Source organism: Oncorhynchus tshawytscha, linkage group LG22 (assembly GCF_018296145.1).
Source record: "Oncorhynchus tshawytscha isolate Ot180627B linkage group LG22, Otsh_v2.0, whole genome shotgun sequence".
Classification (NCBI taxonomy): Eukaryota; Metazoa; Chordata; class Actinopteri; order Salmoniformes; family Salmonidae; genus Oncorhynchus; species Oncorhynchus tshawytscha.
This window is the reverse complement of record NC_056450.1, coordinates 682,804-707,786: the sequence shown is the minus strand read 5'-3', so window position 1 is coordinate 707,786 and position 24,983 is coordinate 682,804. Positions and strand designations below refer to the sequence as shown.

At 41.1% G+C, this 24,983-nt stretch overlaps 1 protein-coding gene across 1 annotated transcript in view; it reads left to right on the top strand.

Moving 5' to 3' along the window:
* LOC112247400 (histone-lysine N-methyltransferase PRDM16-like) overlaps positions 1-24,983 on the top strand; it is a gene marked incomplete at its 3' end in the record, with an annotated part of 390,390 nt that overhangs the window by 345,997 nt on the left and 19,410 nt on the right. Inside the window, exons 4-5 of the mRNA XM_024416152.2 lie at positions 9,105-9,242; positions 21,603-21,705. Coding sequence (XP_024271920.2) covers positions 9,105-9,242; positions 21,603-21,705 — 241 coding nt within the window. The remainder of the gene's footprint in view (positions 1-9,104; positions 9,243-21,602; positions 21,706-24,983) is intronic.

Sequence of the window (24,983 nt, the reverse complement as noted above, 5' to 3'; positions counted from 1 at the left end):
CAGACCGACAGCTCTGGCTGCTCCATGCAGGCTGGCAGCTCTGGCTGCGCTGAACAGGCAGGAGACTCCAGCAGCGCTGTAGAGGAAGAAGGCTCTAGCTGCGCTGAACAGGCGGGAGACTCCGGCAGCATAGGAGAGGGGAAAGGCTCCGACAGCGCAGGAGAGGCGAGGCGCACTGTAGGCCTGATGTGTGGTGCTGGTACTGGTGGTACTGGACCGAGGACACGCACAGGAAGCCTGGTGCGGGGAGCTGCTACCGGAGGGCTGGGGTGTGGAGGTGGTACTGGATAGACCGGACCTTGCAGGCGCACTGGAGCTCTTGAGCACCGAGCCTGCCCAACCTTAACTGGCTCGATGCCCACTCTAGCCCGGCCGATCCGAGGAGCTGGGATATACACCGGGCTATGCACCCGCACTGGGGACACCGTGCGCACCACTGCATAACACGGTGCCTGCCCGGTCTCTCTAGCCCCCCGGTAAGCACAGGGAGTTTGCGCAGGTCTCCTACCTGGCATAGCCATACTCCCTGTGAGCCCTCCCCCCAAGAAATTTTTGGGGCTGACTCTCGGGCTTTCATCCGCTCTGCCGTGCTAGCTCCTCATAATGCCGCCTCTCTGCTTTTGCTGCCTCCAGCTCGGCTTTGGGGTGACAATAATCTCCAGGCTGTCCATTTCTCCAAGTAGTGCAGCCTCTCCCACTGTAGTTGCTGCTGCTCCTGCTGCTGCTGCTGCCTCTGTTGCCTCTCCTGCGGCTCCTGCCTGTTGACACCCTGCTTGGTCCGGTTGTGGTGGGTAATTCTGTAACGGTTTTCTAGGTGTGAAGGAGAGTCGGACCAAAATGCAGCGTGTAGATTGCGATCCATGTTTAATGAACAAACGTAACACGAATCTAAATACAAACACTACAAAACAATAAACGTAACGAACGAAACGAAACGAAAACCGAAACAGCCTATACTTGTGTAAACTAACACAGAACAAGGACATCAGGACACTAAGGACAATCACCCACGAAACACTCAAAGAATATGGCTGCCTAAATATGGTTCCCAATCAGAGACAACGATAAACACCTGCCTCTGATTGAGAACCACTCCAGACAGCCATAGACTTAACTAGAACACCCCACTAGCTGCAATCCCAATACATATACACCACATACAAAAACCCATGCCACACCCTGGCCTGACCAAATAAATAAAGATAAACACAAAATACTTCGACCAGGGCATGACAGCACCAATTTCCAGTGAGAAATGTTCCGTCTGAAGCCATTCGGCTATGGGTTTCACAGCCATATAATAATGACACAGTTATATCACGTTAAAAGGGGTTTATTTACAACCGCTGGGACATCACATGTTGGGCAAAGTGGTAAAGCACACATACAACCACTAACTTGAGGTCAGTCTCAGTCCCAAGAGGGGCCTAGCTTTGTCCTTCATGACTGGGAAAGGCCTTGATTCTAGGCCGGAGAAATCCTACATCCATCTCATTAGATCAGAACAGGATGGCTCAACAATGATTCATATTACCGGGTTGCAACCGAAAAAAAGGATAGTTTTGTTTTGCTGCATAACACACTTGCATTATATGTCTTATATGATGTGGATCAATGTCAGGTTATTTGATGTACAGTTGAAGTCAGAAGTTTACATACACCTTAGCCAAATACATTTAAACTCAGTTTTTCACAATTCCTGACTTTCTTTCAAATCCCTGAATTTTTTTCATCACATTCCCAGTGGGTCAGAAGTTTACATACACTCAATTAGTATTTGGTAGTAATGCCTTTAGTATTTGGTAGTAATGCCTTTAAATTGTTTAACTTCGGTCAAATGTTTCGGGTAGCCTTCCACAAGCTTCCCACAATAAGTTGAGTGAATGTTGGCCCATTCCTCCTGACAGAGCTGGTGTACCTGAGTCAGGTTTGTAGGCCTCCTTGCCCGCACACGCTTTTTCAGTTCTTCCCACAAATGTTCTATGGGATTGAGGTCAGGGCTTTGTGATGGCCACTCAAATACCTTGACTTTGTTGTCCTTAAGCCATTTTGCCACAACTTTGGAAGTATGCTTGGGTCAAGACCCATTTGCGACCATGCTTTAACTTCCTGACTGATGTCTTGAGATGTTGCTTCAATATATCCACATCATTTTCCTACCTCATGAAGCCATCTATTTTGTGAAGTGCACTGTGACTTTCCCCATTTTTCCTGCAAACATAACGATGGTCATTTTGGCCAAAGAATTCTATTTTTGTTTCATCAGACCAGAGGACATTTTTCCAAAAAGTACAATCTTTGTCCCCGTGTGCAGTTGCAAACCGTAGTCTGGCTTTTTTATGGCAGGTTTGGAGCAGAGGCCTCTTCCTTGCTGAGAGGCCATTCAGGTTATGTCGATATAGGACTCATTTTACTGCAGATATAGATACTTTCATCCCCAAAGCCAACACATGATTTGGCCGCCTTTCCTTCCAGTTCTCTGCTGCCAGTGATTGGAACGAATTGCAAAAATCGCTGAAGTTGGAGACTTTTATTTCCCTCACCAACTTTAAACATCAACTATCTGAGCAGCTAACCGATCGCTGCAGCTTTACATAGTCCATCTGTAAATAGCCCAAACAATCTACCTACCTCATCTCCATACTGTTTTTATTTAATTTACTTTTCTGCTCTTTTGCACACCAGTATCTCTACTTGCACATCATCATCTGCTCATTTATCACTCGTGTTAATCTGCTAAATTGTAATTATTCGCTCCTATGGCCTATTTATTGCCCACCTCCTCATGCCTTTTGCACACAATGTATATAGACTTTCTTTTTTCTACTGTGTTATTGACCTGTTTATTGTGTTATTGGCTTGTTTATTGTTTACTCCATGTGTAACTCTTTGTTGTTGTCTGTGTCACACTGCTTTGCTTCATCTTGGCCAGGTCGCAGTTGCAAATGAGAACTTGTTCTCAACTAGCCTACTTGGTTAAATAATGGTGAAATAAAATAAATTTAAAAATACCTGTTTCCTCCAGCATCTTCACAAGGTCCTTTGCTGTTGTTCTGGGATTGAGTTGCACTTTTCACACCAAAGTTTGTTCATCTCTAGGAGACAGAACGCGTCTCCTTCCTGAGCGGTATGACAGCTGTGTGGTCCCATGGTGTTTATACTTACATACTGTTGTTTGTACAGTTGAACGTGGTATCTTCAGGCGTTTGGAAATTGCTCCCAAGGATGAACCAGACTTGTGGAGGTCTCCAATTTTTTTCTGAGGTCTTTAGATTTCTTTAGATTATTCCATGATGTCAACCAAAGAGGCACTGAGTTTGAAGGTAGGCCTTGAAATACATCCACAGGTACAGCTCCAATTGACTCAAATTATGTCAATTAGCCTATTTCTAAAGCCATGACATCATTTTCGGGAATTTTCCAAGCTGTTTAAAGGCACAGTCAACTTAGTGTATGTAAACTCCTGACCAACTGGAATTGTGATACAGTGAATTATAAGTGAAATAATCTGTCTGTAAACAGTTGTTGGAAAATGTCTTGTGTCATGCAGAAAGTAGATGTCCTAACCAACTTGCCAAAACTAGTTTGTTAACAAGAAATGTGTGGAGACGTTGAAAAACGAGTTTTAATGACTCCAACCTAAGTGTATGTAAACTTCTGACTTCAACTGCATACGTAACAACAGAACACCGTGGTTGTAATAACACTTTAAACGGGTCATTTGTAAAAGCGTAGAAAGTGTTTGTTTTGGCTCCACACTGGTAAGTTAACTTATGTAAATTAGAAAGTCACAGAGGATTTTCTTCTGAATAGAAAACATCCCTTAGTCTACTTGCTTATATATACAAGCTACAAATGACCTCTCGACACAATCTCAATCTCCATCTCACATTCAAATCTCCAAACTATTAAATGTGTGATACTGGCAGAGGCTCAAAATACAAACTGCTAATCACAAAATGTCTGATTCACTGTGTCCACAAAAGCGCTCGAGGAAATTTGTAACATTGTTTCATGGTGTTTCACTAACAAAGGCACGGTGGACTACTGGTCGGATTCACAGTTCATTCATCAACTGCACTATCCATGGTGCTGGATCTCCGCTAGCCTAGGCATACTATTAGCTTGTCTGTTTGTTTAGCGGATCATCACAATGAGTGGGTTATCATGAAGTAAAAACAGACACAACCTTCCCAAATTCCCCTGACTGCCAGGTGCAAGGTCAGAGAAAAGGGCCAACAAGCTGTCGGACATCAAATGTAGTCTAAACTATACATCATAATAGTTTACCAGTAGGCCAACACTGCCTCATTGGCCTACATTAAAACTAGACACCATAATATTTTAACACTGCCTCATTGGCCTACATTAAAACTAGACATCATAATATTTTACCAGTCAGCGAACACTACCTCATTGGCCTACATTAAAACTAGACATCATAATATTTTACCAGTCAGCCAACACTACCTCATTGGCCTACATTAAAACTAGACATCATAATAGTTTACCAGTAGGCCAACACTGCCTCATTGGCCTACATTAAAACTAGACATCATAATATTTTAACACTGCCTCATTGGCCTACATTAAAACTAGACATCATAATATTTTAACACTGCCTCATTGGCCTACATTAAAACTAGACACCATAATATTTTAACACTGCCTCATTGGCCTACATTAAAACTAGACACCATAATATTTTAACACTGCCTCATTGGCCTACATTAAAACTAGACATCATAATATTTTACCAGTCAGCGAACACTACCTCATTGGCCTACATTAAAACTAGACATCATAATATTTTACCAGTCAGCCAACACTACCTCATTGGCCTACATTAAAACTAGGCTCCATCATCGAAATAGTGTGGTGACCCCACTCCTCTCTCTCTCTCTGTGTGTTTGACCCCACTCCTCTCTCTCTCTCTATCATAAGTAACGGGGATAGACAGAGGGCAGACCTAAAGTGTACAGATGCAGTCCCATGGTGATACACATATGTAAACTGTCTTATAAGCACACGTATTGTTAGACACACACACATCATTCGCCATTCCCTGGCATAGGAGAGACTCGCCAAAACTGTGTGTTTATTGTGTTGTCTCCAACAGCAGAACAACAACAATCGCAGCGTTCTCTAGGTTCTGCTGAGGACCCTCTGATGTTGGTCGACTTCCCCAGGATATGAATACATAAGCCAGATAGAGCCAGAGCCACATTAGCTGCCACAACACCATTGTGCTGCCTGCAACGCTCTGCACAGCTCTCCCCTAGACATGTTCGTAAAAGCTTTCCTGTTTTCCCAAGCCGTGAACACTCTTTACAAAGAAATCTTTCAACGGACGGGAGGATGAAGTTCAAAAAGTGTGAGGACGATGTGCATCCTGAAAACGAGCTGGGCAGTGGGTGAGGAAAGGTTAGCAAAAGGTTTATTGGCTTCTTTCTGTTCAGTATCTGTCTTGAAAATACGTACTCCTGAAATCAGAAAGGCATGCCTAGTGGAACACACACACTCTCTCTCTCTCATACACACAGACAAGGTCTCAGTTTTCAAGGTGTCACAGACATGGTGGTGTCATTGTGCCTCTTGACCCCCCACCTCCTTGTAACCTCCCCCGTCAAATCTGAACCAATCTCTCCGCAATGTGGTTTCAGTTTGGAGACCACCGGCCTCCCCTTACACACGAACGCACACACGCACGCACGCACGCGTTCTCACCCTTTGAGGCAAAGCACTAAGATCACAAGTCCTAAATAGCACCCAAATCTATGACAAATGTTCTGTCTTTCAGGATATCCCACATATTTCATTGATCTGTACTTGTGCGGATCTACTCTTCTTTCAAGTAACATTTTCAGTCTCCCTATTTTCATTACCTAGATAAGACTATGTCCGGCCTTGTGTGGACACACACACACACACACACATGTATTGCACACAGATGCACATGCATACACACGTATGTACACAGACACAAACAGACACACACACACACACACACAGACACACACACACATGGCAGATTGTGTGTGAAAGGCCCTGCCCTGAGGGAAAGTCCTGATCTCAGTTTCCCTTTTCTTCTTTCTCCTGGCTGGCCTTGATTAGTGAGGGATCACTCTCAGTCCCCAGCGACACCACCGTCTCACACACACACAAACATACACACACACAACCACACTCCCTTTAATTGGCCCCTTCCAATAAGGGCACTTCTTAAGTAGACTTTGGAGAAGTCCCATGGTATGGAAAGTGTGTGCGCTCTCGTCCATGCGTGGGCTGTACCCTAGCCTAGAGGTGGTAGGGTGGGCCTCTGTTCAGGTTGGTGTTTTACGACACGTGTGCGTAGCCACTTTTTCAGAGAGGTGTCCCTCTCTCTGATGTCAAGAGGAGGAGAAAAGAGGGTAAATAAATAAACAATCCGGAGTTTTCTCTCCTTGTTGCACCTCATTTGAGGACTTACGAATCAGGATAGGTGTGTGTGGGGGAAGTGTGTATGGAAGGGGGTGAGGGGGTGGTCTGTGTGTGTGTGGGGGGGGCGTTTGTGTGTAGTGTGGAAAGTCTGGTTAGGAATCCCTCTGCGACCCCCTCCCAAGGGGTCACACCCACCTACACCCCTCACCTCGGTCAAAGCTGTTCCCCATCTGTTCATAAAATATGTACAATACCTGAGCTTGAGCTCCCAACATGCGCTGGGACAAGTGCACTCTGACTTGAACCTGTGCAAGGCTTTTTTGGGGAGTTAATTCCACCTCTATGCCTGGTTAGTTTTTCAGTGACAGCTTTCACACAGAAAATAAAGGGCCTATTATTTCAGCTTAATGCATAAATGGCGGCGGTGGCAGTAGCTCTTGTTCGAGTGACTGTTGAACTACGTTGTCCACCCCAGAGGGGAAAGTGAAGAGAAGACTGAGGCATTCTCTGTGAGCTTAGTGTAGAAGACAGAGTGTATCAAAGGAGCATGGCTTCAAGATGACATTGAGATGACATCAGCATGTCTGGTTTCCAGTAAAGCACTAAAGAACAACGTTGTTCGGAAAGGAAGGAAAGATCTCACACAATCACTATCACCATCAGGCCAAATGATTTGCATGCGAGGCAGCCGCAGGTTATTCTTCATGTTAAAGACCTGACTTGTTCCATGCTACATGAGTGTAGGTGCTAACAGGCGGTGTTATTTCCAAGCAGGCCAGTTAGCAGTTGTCTAACCTAACACTCTCGCTTCCCACAGGCTAAACACAGCGCTATAGTATGAGGCACAGCTGCAACTTTGGGGCACGCTTACGATTAGTTAGCATACCGCACTCATCAGAACCGTGTGTGTACATGAACTGCCCTACTCACCTTGGACCAAACCTGCTATTTCCATATTTACTCACAAAACACAGCCACCACCATCACCGACAGCTGACCTTCTGCATGCGCTCAGTCTCCGACCAGCAAGGCCATTCATCATTTATGAGCTACAGAATCGAACGAGCCTCTGTAAATGCTCTCTTGGAAAAGCGGGACCGTTTTGACCTTTCGCAAAAGTCAAAGATAATTGGGGTGTGCCTCCGCCACACTTTAGATTCTTCCACAGACATTTGACTGAGGCAGAAAAGAGGAGCAGCCTTAACCCAAAGCATAAGCTTTAAAACCGTAACTCTAGAATTGAACTGGGAAGGTTAGGCCAGAATGTACATTTGTAGATCCTACAACTAACTGAAATGACTAAGATGTCAACACGTTACTATTAAAAACATGAGACTGGGTTGCAACAGATGAGAACTTGAGTGGTAGAAGTTGAGCCGAGTGGAGGCTGATTATGACCTACTACTGAGAAGCCCTAGCCAGCCCTGTCTCGTCTCGGTCCCCAGAGGATCTGCCCAGCGACCGACACAGTATCAGTTCCACCAGGAGAAATGAGATCTTCTATAGAGGAACAGAGCTGTGAGATGTTCACATCTCATTTGGGGGTTTCTTCCTCCTCGTTCCAGGTTCTTCTCAAGGCATAGAGTAGCGGACAGACACCTGGGTCGTGGTTATTAGGGCATGTGACGGAAAGTGTTTGTTTTAAAGCGTTTTGCAACTGGAAACTAAAATGAGCGTTTCATTTTGGACAGTCCCTGTTTCAAGTAGAATTTTCCATTTGGGGACTAGTAAAGTTTACGTTGGAGCATTCAGACACTCTCTATAAACTGTCACAGTCTTATTTGCCACCACCGAGAGTCATTGCTTTGATTCACATTAGAGTTCTTGTCTAGTGCCACCTGGCCTTCGTCATTCAGTCAGTGGCATTTGGTTGATGTTGTTTTGTAATAGTTTAAGCTCAGTCGTGCCCGGTATGTTCACATTTTTGTGAGAAAATTGATATTGGACGTGTATCACATATGCTCTGTTGAGGCCCCGCAGAAACCTTTAACGTTTTCTTTATTGGGAGAATTTCTCAGTCCTGTGTTCTTAGCAACAATCATGGCACAGCAGCTTTGAAGTACTGTATGTGCGGTGTAACCTTCGTCTAGAGAACACCACACAGCAGCTCGCGATCGACTCTCCTGTTTTCTTCCCTTACTTTCTGCCTCACAATGAGTTCCTCTCCTCTCAAGTGGTAACCTGAAACCCGCTCCCTCGTTCTCGGGATGGCCCAGGGGATTACAAAGGGTGATCAATATGTGCCAAAGGAAGTCTTCAGAAAAGTGAAAGAGGCCACAGTTTTCAACCTTCTCCTCCTCCCCCCTCCTTTCCCTCTTTCCTCTCTCTGCTCGGAGGAGCAACAAGGTTAGGGGCCCTTGGCAGATAGTGTTCTGTCTACTAACAGATATGGACACACACAAACAATGTTGAGAAAGTCCACCCTCTTTGTGTCCAACAGTCGCGTGACGTGAAACTATCTGGTTCTATCTGCTTTGCCCATTGTAATTACGAAAATGTTTATACTGTATGATGGTGACTAAGAAATGAAACCCTAATAATAGCAATTCCACAATGCTATTGCTCTCTTCAGCAGGTATTCACACATCCTCCCATACTAGAGAAGATAGAGGCTCAGTTCAGTGTCTTTGCATGAAAGGTGCACCTCTGACTTATGTGTGTTGTCATCTGCTCTGTCCCAACAGGTGGTGGATGAGATGGGCAACGTCAAGTTCTGTCTGGACGAAGGCTCAGATCCCGGTGGGAGCTGGCTCAAGTATGTACACACTGCCATCTCCAATGAGGAGCAGAACATGGCGGCGTGTCACCTCAGCGGAGACCAGGTGAGTGGCGCCTCCCTCCTCCTATGGGCTGCCAACGTTTAGTGATTGACACCCCACTCCTCCAATCAGCTGCACATGGCAATGTCAGAGACTCGGTGGAATGGCTATTGCCCTTCTTCCTACCTACCCATTGAGAAGAACAGTGGACTTTGCGCCAGTGTGTGTGTCTGTGTATGTGTGTGCGCGTGTATGTGCGTCATTGTTTCAAATCAAATCAAATTTGATTAGTCGCATACATGTTTAGCAGATGTTTTGTGGGTGTAGAGATATTATTGTGTTCCTAGCTTCAAAAGTACAGTAATATCTAACGATACACAATACACACATCTAAAAGTAAAATAATGAAATGAAGATTATATAGAAATATATACGGGTACTATATGGTATATAGTACCAGTTAAAAGTTTGAAAACATCTACTCATTCAAGGGTTTTCTATATTTCTTACTATTGTCTATATTGTATAACAATAGTGAAGACACTATGAAACTATGAAATAACACATGGAATCAAGTAGTAACCAAAAAAGTGTTGAACAAATCAAAATATATTTTAGATTTTAGATTCTTCAAAGTAGCCACCCTTTGCCTTGATGACAGCTTTGCACACTCTTGGCATTCTCTCAACCAGCTTCATGTGGAATGCTTTTCCAACAGTCTTGAAGGAGTTCCCACATATGCTGAGCACTTGTTGGCTGCTTTTCCTTCACTCTTCAGTTCAACTCATCCCAAACCATCTCAATTGGGTTGAGGTCGGGGGATCGTGGAGGCCAGGTCATCTGATGCAGCACTCCGTCACTCTCCTTCTTGGTAAAATAGCCCTTACACAGGCTGGAGGTGTGTTGGGTCATTGTCCTATTGAAAAACAAATGATAGTGCCATTAAGCCCAAATCAGATGGGATGGCGTATTGCTGCAGAATGCTGTAATAGCCATGCTGCTTAAGTGAATTCTAAATAAATCACAGATAGTGTCACCAGCAAAGCATCCCCACACCATTCACACCTCCTCCTCCATGCTTCATGGTGGGAACCACAAATGCAGAGATCATCTGTTCACCTACTCTGCATCTCACAAAGACCAGGCAGTTGGAACCAAAAATCTTAGATTTGGACTCATCAGACCAAAGGACAGATTTCCACCAGTCTAATGTCCATTGCTCGTGTTTCTTGGCCCAAGCAATTCTCTTCTTCTTATTGGTGTCCTTTAGTAGTGGTTTCTTTGCAGCAATTCGACCATGACGGCCTGATTCATGCAGTCTCCTTTTTTATTTAATTTAACCTTTATTTAACTAGGCAGTTGATGTTGTGTCTGTTACTTGAACTCTGTGAAGCATTTATTTGGGCTGCAATTTCTCTGGTAACTCTAATGAACTTATCCTCTGCAGCAGAGGTAACTCTGGGTCTTCCCTTCCTGTGGCAGCCCTCATGAGAGCCAGTTTCATCGTAATGCTTGATGGTTTTTGTGACAGCACATAAAGAAACTTCCAAAGTTCTTGACATTTTCCGGATTGACTGACCTTCAGTCTTAAAGTAATGATGAACTGTCATTTCTCTTTGCTTATTTGAGCTGTTCTTGCCATAATATGATATGGACTTGGTCTTTTACCAAATAGGCCATCTTCTGTATACCACCCCGACCCTGTCACAACACAACTAATTGTCTCAAACACATTAAGAAGGAAAGAAATTCCACAAATTCACTTTTAAGGGGGCACACCTGTTAATTGAAATGCATTCCAGGTAACGGTTTGAGAGAATGCCAAGAGTGTGCAAAGCTGTTATCAAGGCAAAGGGTGGCTACTTTGAAGAATCTCAAATATAAAATATATTTAGATATTTTTTTGGTTACTACATGGTTCCATATTTGTTATTTTATGGTTTTGATGTCTTCACTATTATTCTAAAAATAAAGAAAAACCCTGGAATTAGTAGGTGTGTCTAAACATTTGACTGGTATTATATGTGATGGGATGTATAGACATTATAGACAGCAATTGGATATAATATATAGTATATCTGAAGAATACGTGGATAGAATAGTATATGTACATTAATAGTTGGACAGGATGGATTTGACTATAATACAGTATATGCATATTAAATTGGTAAAACAGCATGTAAACATTAAAGTGACCAGTGTTCCATGTCTATGTACAAATGGCAGCAGCCTCTAAGGTGCAGGGTTGAGTAACCTGATAGGAGAGTGACTAAATTCAGGGCAGGCTACTGGGTGGAGGCCGGCTAATGATGGCTATTTAACAGTCTGATGAACTTGAGATAGAAGCTGTTTTTCAGTCTCCCAGCTTTGATGCACCTGGTACTGACCTCGCCTTCCGGATGAGCGGGGTGAACAGGCCGTGGCTCAGGTGGCTGAGGTCCTTGATTATCTTCTTCCTGGCACCACTCCGCCAGGGCTCTCACGTCCTCCCTGTAGGCTGTCTCGTTGTTGTTTGTAATCAGGCATACCACTGTTGTTTCATCTTCAAACTTGATTATTGAATTTGTGGTGTGCTTGGCCACGCAGTCATGGGTAAACAGGGGGTACAGGAGAGGCCTGAGCATGCACCCTTGTGTGGCCCCTGTGTTGAGGATCAGCGAAGTGGAGATGTTGTTTCCTACCTTCACCACCTGGGGGCGGCTGGTCAGAAAGTCTAGGACCCAGTTGCACAGGGCGAGATACAGACCCAGGGTCCCAAGTTTAATGATGAGTTTGGAGGATACTATGGTGTTGAAGGCTGAGTAATATTCAATGAACAACATTCTTACATAGTTATTCCTCTTGTCCAGATGGGATAGGGAAGTGTACAGTGCAATGGCAATTGCGTCATCCTTTGATCTATTGGGGCAGTGGGTCAAGGATGTTGGGGAAGGTGGACGTTATATGATCCTGAACTAGATCCTTAACTAGTCTCTCAAAGCACTTTGTGATGTCGCTACGGGGCGATAGTCATTTAGTTCAGTTACCTTTGCTTTCTTGGGAACAGATACAATGGTGGACATCTTGAAGCATGTGGGGACAGCAGACTGGGCCAGGGAGAGATTGAATATGTCCATGTGTGTGTGCATGCGCGTATGCGTGTGCGTGTGCGTGCCTGTTATTGTCCATGTGTGTGTGTGTGTGTGTGTGTGTGTGTGTGTGTGTGTGTGTGTGTGTGTGTGTGTGTGTGTGTGTGTGTGTGTGTGTGTGTGTGGTGTGTGTGTGTGTGTGTGTGCGTGTGTGCATGGTGAGTAAAGTAATGGCTCTGTTGTGGGTCCAAGGGTCCATCCATGTTTGGTTTTGATTTGGAGGGGGGTGGTAGCACCTAACAATTTGATGTTATTCTTTCCTGGGCACCACTCGACAATGCAAACCACGATTCTTCAATCAGAACCGTCTATCAATTCTAGATTTACCTTGGGTTGTGGGAAAGGTGTTGCCAAACAGCCACAGCAACGGGTCGGGACATAACTCGGAAGCTGGGTGTATGTTATCAGCCTAGACCAGAGTGGACCTGGGTTAGCCCTAATCATGTTTAGATTTTCACAGTAATGTCCTCTGCTACAGTCTGAAAACCATATTCCCTATTACGTGCACAGCGCTCTGGTGAAAGGTAGTGCACTATGTAGTGAATAGGATGCCTTTTTGACACAGACCAAATCAAATATCTATATTGTGTGGGTGTGGCCTGCCCCACATGTAATGGGTTGTTTTGTTGTTTGAATTTAATGTGCTGCTTTGCTGTTGTTTGTGAAGCTTGTTTTGTCTGGTGGCTTGTTGGCACAAGCTTTTTATTCATTTACTAACACCACACACACTCACAATGCAAAAAATATATCATTTATCTAACTTAGTACTTTCCGCTTTTTATGTCAGCATGCACAATGCATGAGTTGATGGACATTTGTGCACGACAGGCAAATTCAAATATGGCAGCAACCTTTTAAAACCCCAGTAGATCATTTATTTACACATTTACTTGTTTGTTATTAATGTTGTAGTGTATCAGAAGATAATCATGCAAATGTAAACCATTAAGGCAGTACTGCGTTGTAACGTTCGTCGTCTTCCTCTGACGAGGAGTAAGAAGGATCGGACCAATATGCAGCGTGGTACGTGTCCATGTTGATATTTATTAACACTGAACACCAAAAAACAAAATAACAAGGAGAACGAACGAAAACGAAACAGTTCTGTCTGGTGAAGACACAGAGACAGAAAACAATCACCCACAACTAAAATGGGGAAAACAGGCTACCTAAGTATGATTCTCAATCAGAGACAACGAACGACACCTGCCTCTGATTGAGAACCATACCAGGCCAAACACATAAATACTATATAGAAAAAGGAACATAGACAACCCACCCCAACTCACGCCCTGACCAAACACTAAGACATAATAAAGGAACTAAGGTCAGAACGTGACATGCATTTTGAATATATTTCATACATTTAAATGTATAAATAATTAACATTCTTTCATTGAACAAGAAAAAATATTTTTACGATCGTCAATATTGACCAAAGTTTGAATGAATGAAAGTGTTTTTGTTAAATATATTTATTGTGAAATGACAGTTGTGTTTGAGTGTGTGAGAGTATGTGCGTGCAAGCATGTGGCCGTGAGTGTGTGTGTGTGTGTGTGTCGTCCTTTAGTGAGGATGAGGCTGCACAGATAGGGGAGGGGGCTTCCTTCCTCTTAGACCCCAGCCATTCAGAGAGCCCATTGATTGATCTCTGAACCTCACAGCTCTCATTTCTCAAGATGCTCTTAAGCCGTTTGTCAAAACAGCATCAAGTACGTAGAGTATGTGTGAGCTCTTCGTGGCGAGTAGAGCAGAAGTAGCTGGTAGGACTGCACGCCACGGAGAGCTCACACATACTCTCTCTCTCTCTCTCAAATCATTCGAAATCAGGATGCAGGTTCCTCACCTGAAGGTTAAGCAAATGAAGGAAGCCAGATAGGCAGTAAGCCGTCGTGTGTGTTTGTTGGAGAGAGGGACAGAGCCTCAGCTTGTTTGGGAGCATCCCAGTCCTAATACATTTCCACCTACGAAATCCAAGGTCACATAGAATTACGGGAGGCCCGTTTCCCTATAGCCAAAAGTCTGTCCTTGGACACAGAGCGGTGTTCTGTCTCAGATAGTAAACGTAGACTACACTGTCCTCGGACACAGAGCGGCGTTCTGTCTCGGATAGTAAACGTAGACTACACTGTCCTCGGACACAGAGCGGCGTTCTGTCTCGGATAGTAAACGTAGACTACACTGTCCTCGGACACAGAGCGGCGTTCTGTCTCGGATAGTAAACGTAGACTACACTGTCCTCGGACACAGAGCGGCGTTCTGTCTTGGATAGTAAACGTAGACTACACTGCTCACAGTGTCACTGAGACGACGTTTGGAGGTCGTCAAGCACGTTCACGATCTTGTCACGCGGTCCTCGTCTTTTGTGTCTGAAGTGGACAAGGCCCCCCTACACCCCAACGTTGTTTGGTCTCCCCTTTCACCCTGGTTTAAACACACACTCTCTGTTGATAAATAGGATGTGTGTGTAAAGTAATGTATTTATTTAACCAGGCAAGTCAGTTAGAAACAAATTATTATGGCCTACCTGGAAGACACTGGGCCAACCCTCTATGTGACTCCCAATCACGGCCGGATGTGATGCAGCCTGGATTTGAACCAGGTACTGCAGTGACGCATCTTGCACTGAGATGCAGTGTCTTAGACCACTGCGCCTCTCGGGAGTCATGTACTGCCCCCTCCCTATCTGTGCAGTCTCATCCTCACTAAAGGACGACACACACACACGTGCACACACGTGTACTGTTAAACCAAAGTTTATTTGTAATTTACAGCAACATATTGTACCTTTTTTTTACAGTAACTTACAGGTAACTGGCTGCAAGTAACTTACCATGAAAACTTGCTCACCTAATTGTTAACCAGAAACAGCTACCATTCAGTGTTTGAATCTAAGAAATTAAGCTTTATGTTCTCCTACATAACATTACTGAACATGATTTTAAAAAATATGATTGAGTTAAAAAGAAACAAATAGACCTACAATTTGTATTTACAAGCCTTATTAACTACGATCTTATTTTGCATGAATAGATAGATCTCTATTCTTCAATGTGTTTATTCCACTCACATTGTAATAGTAAATACAGAGATATATCCTAGGTCTCGTTTGTCAATGTGTTTATTCCACTCACATTGTAATAGTATATACAGAGATATATCCTAGGTCTCGTTTGTCAACGTGTTTATTCCACTCACATTGTAATAGTAAATACAGAGATATATCCTAGGTCTCGTTTGTCAATGTGTTTATTCCACTCACATTGTAATAGTAAATACAGAGATATATCCTAGGTCTCGTTTGTCAATGATATATCCTAGGTCTCGTTTGTCAATGTGTTTATTCCACTCACATTGTAATAGTAAATACAGAGATATATCCTAGGTCTCGTTTGTCAATGTGTTTATTCCACTCACATTGTAATAGTATATACAGAGATATATCCTAGGTCTCGTTTGTCAACGTGTTTATTCCACTCACATTGTAATAGTAAATACAGAGATATATCCTAGGTCTCGTTTGTCAGTGTGTTTATTCCACTCACATTGTAATAGTAAATACAGAGATATATCCTAGGTCTCGTTTGTCAGTGTGTTTATTCCACTCACATTGTAATAGTAAAAAGCAGAGATATATCCTAGGTCTCGTTTGTCAGTGTGTTTATTCCACTCACATTGTAATAGTAAATACAGAGATATATCCTAGGTCTCGTTTGTCAATGTGTTTATTCCACTCACATTGTAATAGTAAATACAGAGATATATCCTAGGTCTCGTTTGTCAGTGTGTTTATTCCACTCACATTGTAATAGTAAATACAGAGATATATCCTAGGTCTCGTTTGTCAGTGTGTTTATTCCACTCACATTGTAATAGTAAAAAGCAGAGATATATCCTAGGTCTCGTTTGACAATGTGTTTATTCCACTCACATTGTAATAGTAAAAAGCAGAGATATATCCTAGGTCTCGTTTGTCAACGTGTTTATTCCACTCACATTGTAATAGTAAATACAGAGATATATCCTAGGTCTCGTTTGTCAATGTGTTTATTCCACTCACATTGTAATAGTAAATACAGAGATATATCCTAGGTCTCGTTTGTCAATGTGTTTATTCCACTCACATTGTAATAGTAAATACAGAGATATATCCTAGGTCTCGTTTGTCAACGTGTTTATTCCACTCACATTGTAATAGTAAATACAGAGATATATCCTAGGTCTCGTTTGTCAATGTGTTTATTCCACTCACATTGTAATAGTAAATACAGAGATATATCCTAGGTCTCGTTTGTCAATGTGTTTATTCCACTCACATTGTAATAGTAAATACAGAGATATATCCTAGGTCTAGTGTTTATTCTCACATTGTAATAGTAAATACAGAGTTTGTCAATGTGTTTATTCCACTCACATTGTAATAGTAAATACAGAGATATATCCTAGGTCTCGTTTGTCAATGTGTTTATTCCACTCACATTGTAATAGTAAATACAGAGATATATCCTAGGTCTCGTTTGTCAATGTGTTTATTCCACTCACATTGTAATAGTAAATACAGAGATATATCCTAGGTCTCGTTTGTCAATGTGTTTATTCCACTCACATTGTAATAGTAAATACAGAGATATATCCTAGGTGTCGTTTGTCAATGTGTTTATTCCACTCACATTGTAATAGTAAATACAGAGATATATCCTAGGTGTCGTTTGTCAACGTGTTTATTCCACTCACATTGTAATAGTAAATACAGAGATATATCCTAGGTGTCGTTTGTCAATGTGTTCATTCCACTCACATTGTAATAGTTAAAAGCAGAGATATATCCTAGGTCTCACATTTTGTCATCCTAGGTCTGTGTTTATTCCACTCACATTGTAATAGTAAATACAGAGATATATCCTAGGTCTCGTTTGTCAACGTGTTTATTCCACTCACATTGTAATAGTTAAAAGCAGAGATATATCCTAGGTCTCGTTTGTCAATGTGTTTATTCCACTCACATTGTAATAGTAAATACAGAGATATATCCTAGGTCTCGTTTGTCAATGTGTTTATTCCACTCACATTGTAATAGTAAATACAGAGATATATCCTAGGTCTCGTTTGTCAATGTGTTTATTCCACTCACATTGTAATAGTAAATACAGAGATATATCCTAGGTCTCGTTTGTCAAGGTCTCGTTTGTGTTTATTCCACTCACATTGTAATAGTAAATACAGAGATATATCCTAGGTCTCGTTTGTCAATGTGTTTATTCCACTCACATTGTAATAGTAAATACAGAGATATATCCTAGGTCTCGTTTGTCAATGTGTTTATTCCACTCACATTGTAATAGTAAATACAGAGATATATCCTAGGTCTCGTTTGTCAACGTGTTTATTCCACTCACACGTGTTTATTCCACTCACATTGTAATAGTAAATACAGAGATATATCCTAGGTCTCGTTTGTCAATGTGTTTATTCCACTCACATTGTAATAGTAAATACAGAGATATATCCTAGGTCTCGTTTGTCAATGTGTTTATTCCACTCACATTGTAATAGTAAATACAGAGATATATCCTAGGTCTCGTTTGTCAATTGTAATGTTTATTCCACTCACATTGTAATAGTAAATACAGAGATATATCCTAGGTCTCGTTTGTCAACGTGTTTATTCCACTCACATTGTAATAGTTAAAAGCAGAGATATATCCTAGGTCTCGTTTGTCAATGTGTTTATTCCACTCACATTGTAATAGTAAATACAGAGATATATCCTAGGTCTCGTTTGTCAATGTGTTTATTCCACTCACATTGTAATAGTAAATACAGAGATATATCCTAGGTCTCGTTTGTCAATGTGTTTATTCCACTCACATTGTAATAGTAAATACAGAGATATATCCTAGGTCTCGTTTGTCAACGTGTTTATTCCACTCACATTGTAATAGTAAATACAGAGATATATCCTAGGTCTCGTTTGTCAATGTGTTTATTCCACTCACATTGTAATAGTAAATACAGAGATATATCCTAGGTCTCGTTTGTCAATGTGTTTATTCCACTCACATTGTAATAGTAAATACAGAGATATATCCTAGGTCTCGTTTGTCAATGTGTTTATTCCACTCACATTGTAATAGTAAATACAGAGATATATCCTAGGTCTCGTTTGTCAATGTGTTTATTCCACTCACATTGTAATAGTAAATACAGAGATATATCCTAGGTCTCGTTTGTCAATGTGTTTATTCCACTCACATTGTAATAGTAAATACAGAGATATATCCTAGGTCTCGTTTGTCAACGTGTTTATTCCACTCACATTGTAATAGTAAATACAGAGATATATCCTAGGTCTCGTTTGTCAATGTGTTTATTCCACTCACATTGTAATAGTAAATACAGAGATATATCCTAGGTCTCGTTTGTAGTCAATGTGTTTATTCCACTCACATTGTAATAGTAAATACAGAGATATATCCTAGGTCTCGTTTGTCAACGTGTTTATTCCACTCACATTGTAATAGTAAATACAGAGATATATCCTAGGTCTCGTTTGTTTGTCACATTGTAATAGTTTATTCCAGGTCTCGTTTGTCAATGTGTTTATTCACATTGTAATAGTAAATACAGAGATATATCCTAGGTCTCGTTTGTCAATGTGTTTATTCCACTCACATTGTAATAGTAAATACAGAGATATATCCTAGGTCTCGTTTGTCAATGTGTTTATTCCACTCACATTGTAATAGTAAATACAGAGATATATCCTAGGTCTCGTTTGTCAACGTGTTTATTCCACTCACATTGTAATAGTAAATACAGAGATATATCCTAGGTCTCGTTTGCAAACGTGTTTATTCCACTCACATTGTAATAGTAAATACAGAGATATATCCTAGGTCTCGTTTGTCAATGTGTTTATTCCACTCACATTGTAATAGTAAATACAGAGATATATCCTAGGTCTCGTTTGTCAATGTGTTTATTCCACTCACATTGTAATAGTAAATACAGAGATATATCCTAGGTCTCGTTTGTCAATGTGTTTATTCCACTCACATTGTAATAGTAAATACAGAGATATATCCTAGGTCTCTCCAAATGTTTCATGCCCTTGTTTAAGTCTTTGGCACAAATACTCTTGCACAAACTGTTAAAAGCAGGTGGTGAAAGATAACAAGTAAAAACAGGCGTAGCAGCGACTTGTGTAAAGGCTGAACTAAAACCCATTGTTTGCTCTGCCTAGTTTGGAAAGCCTTTAGAACTATGACAACGTCAAGCCTCAGACACCTAGACTGGATTTTTATCGCTCCATGTGTGTGTGTTTTTAAAACTAGTTGACTTAGATACATTATTTACATCATCATAGAGAGCAGAGATGGGACTGTGGGGAGAGGTCTCTTTGGCAGATGAACCAATCCTTTGGTTTGAGATAAGAAGGGGAGGAGGAGTGACCTCATCATCAAAGACACGCTCACACAGACTATAGAATGCCTGCTTCAGCTCCAACCAGGGAGGACACACCGCAGCCTGCTTGCCTGCCGGGCCACCTGTCTCCTCTCACTCCCCAGCCCTGGCTGGCTCCCCAGCCCCGGCCTCTCTCCTGTAATGATACTATGGGTTGTGTTGCCAACTCCATCCAGACAATACTACTGTTACAACGGGAAGCTCTAACAACCACGACTCTCCTTTCCAAACTCTACCACCACATGGAGAACAGCAAGGTCAGAGATAAAGATGTCTGTCACGTAAAAGCCTATGTGTAAACAGATACTACCACTGATAATTATAAATATAATAAGTGTATTTTGTTTGAAAAATATGGCTCCTCTTCTAAGTGATTTTGAATATTTGGCCTAACTTCTAAGCCACCCCTCAACGCTCACAACATAGCATTGGACCGATAAAAGGATCACATGTTGCAATTAGCCTACATGTGTAAAAGGATTGGATGAAGTTACTACAATTTTACTATCTTGTGTGAATGTTTTACCTCTCATAGCCAACTATTCTGCTGTGTCTGTCTCTCTGTGTGTGTGTGTGTGTGTGTGTGTGTGTGTGTGTGTGTGTGTGTGTGTGTGTGTGTGTGTGTGTATATATATATATATATATGTATACACACACATATATACATTTGAAATTAACCAGCCTCAATGCGTCCACACAGGATATATATATATATATATATATATATATATATATATATATATATATATATATATATATATATATATATATATATATATATATATATATATATATATATATATGTGTGTGTCATTGATGAGTAAGTTGGTGCTGAGCGCCCCCATGCGTCCACACAGGACGCATTGAGGCTGGTTAATTTCAAATGTGTTGCCTATTTGTATATTGTTCATTGCTTGGTGTCTGTATAAAACTGTAGCTTACATGTTTCGCTCATAATTCAGCGACATTTGCTATTTAATTCAACATTATATTTTCAGTTGAAATCAGTTAAATGACAACATGTTGTGCTAAAAATTGGTGCATTTTATTCGGGCCTATTTAGCATTTTCTGGTGTTGCTCTTTCACTGTAAGCTAATAAATAGATGTATTGCCACCTCTAACATGTTTCAGTCGCTCAGCATATACCCAGTGTGAGGCCTGCATGTTTTAGAAATGTTTAGTTGGAAATGCGCACGGATATGCAACTACTGTAAAACAATGCACTCCAGGTATGTGACATTTAATTTAATTGGCCTTTTATTTCAATCCTCAGGGCGTGTACTTGAACTATAATTTCGTTTTTACCCCAAAGTATGCTTGTAACTGGCTCATTGAATTCAACATTTTCAAATGTCTGGCGCTTATTGTTACTTATCAAAAATGTTTATTGCCTCCTAGAATGAAAAGAAATGTATATACATAAATATTTCGATTTTAGAAACACTAATAAATATTATGCATTGACTATCAAGTGTTTATATGATGAATAATGGATGTAAAGTAGACTAGAAACCTAAATCGTACTTAAATTCATTTGTACGTCAAGCAAGCTAAATATGAAAACTAATTAGGCCCTAATTAGGGATTATTGTCAATGTAGACATTTTTGGTTAGGCCTACTTTTATAATAGGCCTATAAATTGTTCTTCTTATTGTTGGTATTTTTGATGATGATTACAATAATAACAACATCGATATTGACAGATGAATATAGATAATAGGCTAAGCCTAAAAAATCGTCATGTATTCATTCATGACAAGCAGACTATAGCTTTTTGTTGATTACACTGTCCCTAACAGCTTTCTCTCCCTCTCTTTTCTATTTTACAGATTGATTATAAAGCTATTAGGGATATTAAAGTGGGGGAAGAGCTATTGGTGTATATGAAGGAAGGAATTTTCCCCGAGGGATCGATGGCACTAAACCTAGAAGGTAAGATTAATGCCATCATAGCGCATATTTAAATTAACTCCAAAATAACATTTTGTTTTGGATCTTTTAATAATTATTTTAGATGCAGATTTGGGGCAAAAATAATGACGTTTTGGATCTTTTTCCAAATTGACATCTATAAAAAGCTTATTTTAGGGGAAATAGTTGGCCTAAAGATCTGTCTACATTCAATCAGACAATACATAGCCTAAGCCAACACCCGATAATTGACGAACTCAATCCTCATCCATCCTCGAACAATTGTAAATAAAAATCAAATGGTATTTGTGTTTAGCAGATGTTATTGCGGGTGCAGCGAAAAGCTTGAGAATAGTGGGTCCGCTATCACTTAACAAATACCTCGTAGAACTAGATGTGACAGCGGTCAATAACCTCGGACATTTAGGGATGTAGAAAACATTATAGGCTTTCTCTATGAAGACACGATGCAAGGAACATGATGCCATGGTCTATTTCTTGAAGTAGAACTGATGTTTCTTGGGAAGGATTAGACAGCTATTATGTTTGAAGTGAAGGATTTGATGTAGGATTTAACTTTGACCTACTTACCTCACCGTGCATCAGAAGGAATATAGGATATTAAACTGAACCAAAATATCAACCCAACATGCAACAATTTCAAAGATTTTACTGAGTTACAGTTCATATCAGGAAGTAAATGTAATTAATTAATTAAGCCCTAATCTATGGATTTCACATGACTGTGCAAGGGCGCAGCCATGGGTGGGCCTGGGAGGGCGTAGGTCCACCCACTTGGGAGCCAGGCCCAGCCAATCAGAATGAGTTTTCCTCCACAAAAAATACTCCTCAGCACCCCTGATATTATGATATTTCATAGCTGCAATTTGAGCCTCCCTCAGATCTTTTTGCCAAATAACAGGAGAGAGGATGAAAGGGTAAGAAATAGATGTACGCTAGAGTGTCTATAAAAGAAAGAGACAAACAGAAACAACATTGACACTTTACCAGTGTGTGAATTAGTGTCAAAGGGAAAGGTAGACTGTGTGCGTGTGCGTGTGTGCGCAAGAGAAAAGAGGGAGAGAGGGGGAAAGGAGAGGAAGAGCTTGGTGCTGCACAGCTCTCCTCGGCTGGTTTATCGGAGCTGGGACTTGGAGTGGGGCTTGAGGAGGCTCCGAGACCTCACCCATGCTCGCAGATTAGTCACTAAACGGCACATAACTGTGTTCCCCTACTTCTCAAAAAGAGCTATTAGCCTCCCATTTATGTGCGCTTTCACACACCCTCCTCCCCATTCATGCTCGCTCTACTGCTGAGTGTTACTGGTCGATTCATTCAATAGATCATGGCGACAAAATGATTCTTTGCGCGCTGCGCTCCAAAACACTGTGCACGCTTCCCCTGGCATTGTAGGTCTCGAGTCTAATGTCTTCCAGCGGTGAAATCGATGGCTAGGTGCGGCTCTGACGAGTCCTCAAGTTTCAATTCCTCCTTGAAGTGTTTTTTGATTTGACAAAGCCTCGTAGTCGGTGTAATAAAACAAGTAGCCTAATAAAGCCTCACAAGCGCGTCATAAGGCTGTTACTGGAAAGATGTCGCAGCCTTCAAAAGTGCCACATCCAAATATTCTGAGCGGTGAAGAGTTTTTCATCTATGGAGGGAACAGTTCACACACAGTAAATGAGTTATATGGCTTTGGTGGCAGCTATGCATGTATAGCCTTTGAGATGGAAGTAATGGACAATTGAGACCAGAGGGTCTATAGGCTTGTTTAGTACCATGTCATTTATTGGGCCATGATGCTTCATTGTTTTCTGCTCTTCTCAGATACAGCACCTTCAGAAAGTATTCACCCCCTTTGAATTTTTCCACATTTTGTTGTTATTACATTATATTTTGTCGCTGGGTTACCCCATAATAATTATGGGTTACCCCATAATGTCAAAGTGGAATTATGTTTTTCGAAATGTTTACAAATTAAGTTCAAATGAAAAGCTGAATGTCTTGAGTATTCAAGTATTCAATCCCTTTTGTTATGGCAAGTCTAAATAAGTTCAGGAGTACACATGTGTTTAACAAGTCCCATAATAAGTTGCATGGACTCACTCTGTGCAATAACAGTGTTTAACATGGTTGTTGAATGAATAACTCATCTCTGTAACACACACATACAATTATCGGTAAGGTCCCTCACTCGAGCAGTGAATTTCAAACATAAATTCAACCACAAAGACCAGGGAGGTTTTCCAATGCCTTGCAAATGATGGGTAAAAATAAATAAAAAACAGACACTGAATATCCCTATTAGCATGGTGAAGATATGAATTACACATTGGATGGTGTATCAATACACCAAGTCACTGCAAAGATACAGGTGTCCTTCCTAACTCAGTTGCTGGAGAGGAAGGAAATAGCTCAGGGATTTTACTATGAGGCCACCAGTGATTTTAAAACAGTTATAGAGTTGAATTGCTGTGATAAGAGAACTGATGATAGATCAACAACATTGTAATTACTTCACAAAACTAACCTAAATGACAGAGTGAAAATAAGGAAGCCTGTACAGAATATAAATATTCCAAAACATGCATTTGTTTGCCATAACGCACTAAAGTAAAACTGAAAACAATGTGGCGAAGAAATTAACTATATGTCCTGAATACAAATGTTTATGTTTGGGGCAAACTAACACAACACATCACTGAGTACCACTCTTCATATTTTCAAGCATGGTGGTGGCTGCATCATGTTATGGGTATGGTTGTCATCGGCAAGGACTAGTGAGTTTTTTTAGGATAAAAATAAACAGAATAGAGTTAAGCGCAGGCAAAATCCTAGAGGAAACCTGGTTCAGTCTGCATTACAACAGACACTGTGAGACAAATTCACCTTTCAGCAGGACAATAACGTAAAACACAAGGTCAAATATACACTGTAGTTGCTTACCAAGATGTGGCCTAGTTACAGTTTTGATTTAAATTGAATTGGAAATCTATGACAAGACTTGAACATGGCTGTGTAGCAATGATCAACAACCAACTTGACAGAGCTTAAAGTTTTTTTTAAAGAATAATGTGCAATTATTTTACAATCCAGGTGTGCAAAACTTACCCAGAAAGAATCACAGCTATAATCGCTTCCAAAGCTGCTTCTAACATTGAATAAGGGATCTGCATTTCTTTTCAATAATTTGCTACAATTTCTAAAAACATGTTTTCACTTTGTAAGTATGAGGTATTGTGTGTAGGTGGTTGAGAATTATTATTTTTTTAATCCAATTTGAATTCAGGCTGAAACAC